Here is a 6,615-nt window from a genome sequence, read left to right on the forward strand (position 1 = left end):
GCAGGACAAATGCCCCAGAACTCTCTGCTGACAGCATCTTTCCATCACCTGCACATGGTTGATTTATGCAAATCCCCAGCTCTGCTCACGTGCTAGCTCACTTGCTCTTCTCCCAAGCTTCTACTCACCACTTCAGCCTGAAAACAAACTCCCTCCAAGTGCTGAGAGGATTAGCCCAGCCATCCCAGGAATACTGGGCTTGGGTTTTCATGATGAAATATTTTTGGCTGAAAGAGGAAGAAAATTAAAAAAAACCCAAGGAAGCAAATCTTCTGTCACCTGATAAGAAGATGACTCAGAACATCACTGACATCCATGGGCGGGTGGGGACAGGGACCACTAACACTTCCCTGCCTCCTCTTTGGGCATCACAGGTAGCAAGAACATGGGGTGGGACGTGACCACGTTATCTGAGCTCCACACAGGGAAAGGCCTCTTGGCACAGAGCTAGTCTTTTTTATACCCCACACCATCTCTAAGACCAGCGACCATGCAGAAATTACATGAAATTAACCAGAATACTCTTAAAATCGGAACAAAGCTATCCTTACAAGAGAAATTTCCTTCTAAAAGTGCACTTCTACCTGGGCCAGGCTGTGCTCACAGAGGAGCAGGCGGTGGCTGCGCCTCCCGTGACCTCCCGTGTGAAACTGGGGGCAACAGAGGCAAGACGGGGACTCAGCACCCCCGGCCAGCCCCTGGGACGGTGTCCAGGAGCTTGGGGACCTGCCCATGGGGACAGCAGAGCCCTGGGCCACCATGGCGAGGCTCAGCACGCACAACCTCACTTGGGATGTGCCCAGGACACGAGCAGAGCTTCCTATGCCAGCCAACCCCTACTCAGCCCTGGGAAAGGCTCCCAAAGCCCAGAGGCAGCCACGGGACATCATTTGTAAATAAAAACCCACAGAAGTCACCTTGAAAGCACACAGAGATCTCCTTGGGATGTCCAAGATAGGAATGGCATGAGCAATACCAATGACATTTCAAGGAGAAAGTCCTCATTTTTTTGGAAAGGGCTGTTTCTATAGAAATAAATTGTTGCCAAAGTTTGGTTGAAGGCCAAACCACGAGCCTTGGCTCCTCGCAGAAACGAGATACACCGTATGAAGAGAACAGATGCTTTCCGGGCACAAGTCTTCCCGTATCTCAAAGGAGATGGACAGACAGCCCCAGCAGCACCGGGTGCTGGCCATATTGACACACCGCTTCTCCAGCTCCCCATGAAGCTATGACAAGGAACACAGGAACGAGTACACTCTCCTTTTAAAATACACACTTCTCATCTTCCCACTTGACAATCAGAGTAGGATTTCCGCCAGGGAGCACGTTCGGATCACAAGCACTTGGACAACACTCCAGTACTTCCAAACAAACTCCGGGGCGAGCAGCAGGCAGGAGCGGGCTCGCTGCTCCCCACTCGGCCCCGGCGGCGCGGGGAGCGCGGCCGGCGCCTCCCGGGGACCCGGGCACCGCACCGGGGCTGCCTCGGGACCCGCACCGGGGCAGCGCCTCCTCCTGCGGCCGCGCCGGGAGATGGGGACGCGCTGCCCAGCCCCGGGCACCGCGGGGACACCGGGCCCGGGATGCCGCGGTCCCCGGGCCGGCCGGCCGCGGATTACTCAGCGTTTCCAGCGGCAGACGGCGCGTCCGTGCCCCCCTCCTCCTCCTCCTCCTCCTCCTCCTCCTCCTCCCCGCCCCGAGCCCCGGCCCGCCGCTTACCGATGCCCGGCGCCACATACACGAAGTAGAGGAAGGAGGAGGAGAGCGAGAAGAGGAAGAGCGCGGCCAGCAGCGAGCGCCGGGGCAGCAGCCGCCAGGCGCCGCGGGGGCCGCGGGGCCACCGCATGGCCGATGCGGCGCCGCCGCCGCCCTGCAGCCGCTCCACCGCCGCTCACATGCGCCGAGGCCCGGCGGGAGGCGCCGCGCCGGGGCCGCTCCGAGCCGCCGCCCGCGCCCAGCGCCGCCGCATGAATGTGCCGCGGCGGGGCGGGCCGGGCCGGGGCGGGGCGGGCGAGCGGGGCGGGCCCGGACCGAGCCCCCGCCGCACCGACGGCTCCTCGCTGACACCGCCCCGCGAGCAGCCCGGGGTACCGGGGTACCGGGCGGTGAGATCAGGACACCCGGCCCGGTGGTGCTGGTGTGCCACTGATGCTCCTGGGGATAGCCAGCGTTAGCCCCGGCACGTTCGGCAATGAATCTGGGCGCCCGACAATGGCCCTGAGACTGACTGCAATGGTCCAGGACACCGGCAGTGGTCAAGGGACAGCCAACAGCGGCCCCAAGACACTCAGAAGTGACTGAGGGCAGCCGGGCATGGCCCCAGGGAATCTGTCCTTGAGCCCAGGACACCCAGTCATGGCCCTGGGACACCCAGCCACGCACCTGGGACATCCATCAATGGCTCAGGACACCCGGCCATGGCCCTGGGACACAGTCCACCAGGCAGCAGGGGCTGGAGCAAGCGTTGGGTGCCCCCGGGCGTTGTGCGGGGGGAGACGGAGCTGGAGGGAAGGTGATGGACACGGGTGGGTGGAAGGGAAGAGGGGGCGAAGCCAGCACGGTCAGTGCAATAATCAGCACGACCAGCAGCCCAGTGGGTTAGAGTAATTAAGTAGTTTTTGCACACATTTGTGGGCAGCTCCCCTGATGTGTGTAGGAGGACTTGGAAGGAGATATGGAGATGCCTGAAAATGAAAATATAGGAGACCAGAAACACCATCTTTATTGAGGGAGCCAGAAGTAGCTGCAGAGCAGATGGGGCCCAGCCCAGAGAGGACTGGTTTTTGCCTCGTTTATGACTGCAGACTTTGCTCCGGGGAGGCTTGAAGGAGAGATAATTCTTATTTCACCAACAGATAGTGCTGAGAAAACCAAGCCCAGGCTCTAGGCAGGAAGCAAGTCTGTGGGCCAGACATGGCCAGCTGCCACTGCCCAGGGTGGGCAGCAAAGGCAGCAGCACTCCCAGGAATGATGGGCTGTGGGTAGGAGATGGGGATGGGCCATCTGCCAGGACATGCCCTGTATGTCCCTGCAGACACGTGTCCCGGGGACTAGTCTCTCCCAGGCAGGGACCCAGGCATTGCTCAACCCAAACTTCTGATCCCAAAACACAGTGACTCCTGGGCAGTGCCCTGCACCAGCCCCGTGCCAGCCCGGTGCCAGATGCTGGGACAAAGGATGCTCCAGGTATGGCTGTGTGTCACAGTAACCCCTGGAAGCACTGGCTCCCCTTCCAGCCTGGATACAGTAAATAAAGAAAACAGTTCCCATGTTCAACAAATGGGGCACAAGCAAGCTTCTCTTAGATACAGAGTGAGGAAATAAAGTTTAAAAAGAGGGGAGTTTAGCAGAAAAATAGAAATCTCTCACTAAAAGGTAAGGCATTCATTTTCTTCAAGTGCCAAGGCATGGAAGGATGCTGATGAGGAAAAGAGGGATTTCCCTGGAGAAGCTGTATGAGCTGAGTATTAACTTCAGGAATGAGGAAACTGGTACTTGTTCTTGTTTCCCAAGATTGCCACTCCATCACCACCTTCATTGAAATAAATTAAATCTGAGCCCTATTAACTTCTGGTAGTCCAGAGTACTGCAGCAAAACTGCATGGCCAAGTGCAGCTGGATTTGCTGTTCACAGAATAGCGTTTAGCCAACTCCTAAAAGGATGCCTTGGGCAAGGAAATGCAAGAAGATTTCTTGCTTGGTTTATGATTTGTTTGATGCAGACATGGTCAAAGGTGAGACATCGTCGCAACCAATAATCTAACCTTTAGAACGTATTTAATTAGCAATGACATTGCTGGAGGAGCCACCCAGAAACTCGCTGCCAGGCCTGGGCTGCCGCACTGGGGACTGTCACAGACAAGTGAAGGCAGGGAAGCCTTGGAGCCACACTGGGACATGCCTGCCCCGCTCTGACTCACCTCCCATCTCCCTCCCCAGGGCTCCAGTCAACCCACTTCACTTTGACCCTTTTATTTTGCTTAATCTCTTCCCCTCTTGTCCCTCCCTGCCCCTCCACTGCATCCCAGCTAAGGAATTAGGAACATCAGTCAGAGCCATCCTCCCGCTCCTCACCCTTTTCCAATAAAAAAAATTACTCTAAAGAGAAGGAGAGGTTCCACAGTCTGGGATCACTCCACAGGCCAGGTTAGACTCGGAACGGGAGCTCTGCCAAGTGGGGCAGTCACAGGCAGTGCCTGGGGAGTCCTGGCTCTGCCCACCTCCAGCCTGCACCGGCCCCTGCAGCCCTCCCAGCTGCGGGGAGCAGCACTTGAATTCTGCACTTTCTGCAGAGTTTAACCAACCCCTGGTGCCCGAGACACTCCAGGGAGGGTTTGTGTGAGCAGCTTTGCCGACAGCCTCAAGGGGAAGGCAAGGTCTGTTAGTGCGAGGCCACGAGCAGGAATGGAGGGACAGGTCTTGCCAGTGCACCTACGCCCCCGAGAAGATGCAGCTGCGCCCTTGGAGCATGTCTCCACATAAAAGACATTTTGTATCTGGAGGGAGAGCAGTTTTGGTGGCTCGGGGGTGACGGAGGGAGAGTAGGGACACTGCTGCAGCTCGCGTGGTCTGGGGAGGTTGGAGCTGCACATTCACAGTGACACCAACACAGCTGCTGTGTGAGAGGGGCAGCTGGCACTGCCCACCCCAGGGACACCAGATATGGCATGGCTGGGCACAGGTCCGGCAGTCACAGCCTGGCTGGGCACAGTTCTGGCAGTCACAGCCTGGCTGGGCACAGGACTGGCACTCATATCCTGCACCCAGCCACACAACAGCCATGGGACAGGGAGGCTGGGGGCTGCCTGGCACCCTGCACAGAACAAACCCACCTGCCTGGAAGTGCCCCCAGGTCCTGACCCTCAGATGGGCAATGCCACATGCTGCCAAGGGCCTCAGGGAGACACAGAGCTGGGGAGCACTGCCTGGCAGGGCCAGCAGCAAAGCTTTGCAGGAGCTGACCACAGGGGAGGTAAAAGGGCTGCTGTGGAGCACATGACACTCGGCTTTGGAGTTTGAAACTGTCATTAAAGGGATGCTCCACTTGAGCTGCTCTTCTCCTACTGTCCCTTTCAATGGATACTCAATATGGACCAGTTAATCTGGGTGGATAATCTTTGTTCTGCCACTACAGGGAAGGACAGGTCATGGCAGGGATGTCACCACCCTGGCCAGCATTTGCAGTCTTTTTCATGGGCTCTGGGGCCTCTGGCACCTTCAGCCCCAATGGCAGAGACTTTCCAGAGCAGACTTCATGTTTTGATTAGGAAAATGCCTCCATTTATAAGGGTGAGGACAGTGAGCACTGCACTGTGTCAGCCCTCCAGCTGCTCAGCAATGCAGCTTGCTTTAGCTCTTCCCTGGAGTTTCTGCTGCCAGATGGTTTGTGAGGGACGTGGGAACCTGAGCTGTGTCTCTCAGAGACAGACAGAAACTTGGGGTGGACTGGATGCTGACCAGCTCTCAGCCTTGCAGGAGCAATGTGCTCCCTCTGTGTTTCACTACATGTCTCTTTGCAGCACAGGGCTTGCTCCAGATCCATTTAAAGACAACAGAGTGTCATCCTGGGCTCTGAGCAGGAGCAGGACAGAGAGAATGCATGCACTGTAGGAATGTAAATATTTTTTACGTGCACACCCACAGCCCCAGTGTATGCAATAAATACTCAGCATAGGCTATGTGCCAGATCAGAGACATAATTATTGATGCAGCAGGTTTTCAGAAAGACACAACAGGGTGTGTACTTAATTTGGCAATAAGAGCACACCTAAGTGGCCCTGGCATTTTCGGCTGGGTATCAGACCACTGCCACCCACGGGTGCAGCAATTTAATCTCACATTGATGTGCCGGCAGTAACAGAGAGGAAACCAAAAGCAGGTATTTGTTTGTTAAGATGGAAAAACTCCACTGAACGCTGCAAGGTGCTCCTTGCACACAGGAGTGCTGCAGACCAGCTCTCAGATTATGCCACCCACTACACTTTCTAACAAGGCTATTAGGGCTCTGATATGAGTAGCACCTGTACACATCCCTAACCATAGGGATGACTCATTCTGCAAGAGTCAACAGATGTGTCATAGCTCCCAAAAGGAGGCAACAGCCACAGGAATGGTTTTGCAAAGCTCCACGCTCACTTGGAGAAATAGGCTGAAATGGTTACCTTCTCATTGCAGAGATTCAAATGATTTTGTTGCCTCAGCCCAGCTCTGAAGGTTGGTCATCTGACCCAGTCATAGTGGACTTGTGCAAAGACTCATAAAATGCCTTTGAGATCTAAATATTCAGTCAAGGGGATACAGCAGGCAGTATTTCCCAAAACTTCCCAAGGAAGGAAATTTCAGCTGACAAGATAAAATTATTGTGTAATTCAGTGCAAGTAAACTATTCAGATTTTAAAATATAGTTTTAAAAAGTCCCCCTAAAAAGGCTTTGACAATGGCTGGGATAAACTACTGCCAAACAGCCCAAACTGTCTGAGAATCAGAAAATAAACAGGTTATTTGCAGTATACCTGGAGGTCAAGAGGACAATGCCAGAAAGTTCTCCACTGGGGCCAGCCTTGCTTGTGGATTGGATAGAAGAGTGCCGCTCTTCCCTGTCTGTGAAGGATT

General features: G+C 55.4%; 1 protein-coding gene across 1 annotated transcript in view; it reads right to left on the bottom strand.

The window, feature by feature from the left end:
* The window catches only part of B4GALT5 (beta-1,4-galactosyltransferase 5), a 32,806-nt gene extending 30,828 nt beyond the window's left edge, over positions 1–1,978 (bottom strand). Inside the window, exon 1 of the mRNA XM_014876067.2 lies at positions 1,723–1,978. Within this exon, the coding sequence (XP_014731553.2) occupies positions 1,723–1,849 (127 nt within the window). The 5' untranslated portion in view covers positions 1,850–1,978. The remainder of the gene's footprint in view (positions 1–1,722) is intronic.
* Between the last annotated feature and the right edge of the window lie 4,637 nt (positions 1,979–6,615).

This window comes from Sturnus vulgaris, chromosome 17, assembly GCF_052056855.1.
Source record: "Sturnus vulgaris isolate bStuVul1 chromosome 17, bStuVul1.hap1, whole genome shotgun sequence".
In the NCBI taxonomy this organism is placed as follows: Eukaryota; Metazoa; Chordata; class Aves; order Passeriformes; family Sturnidae; genus Sturnus; species Sturnus vulgaris.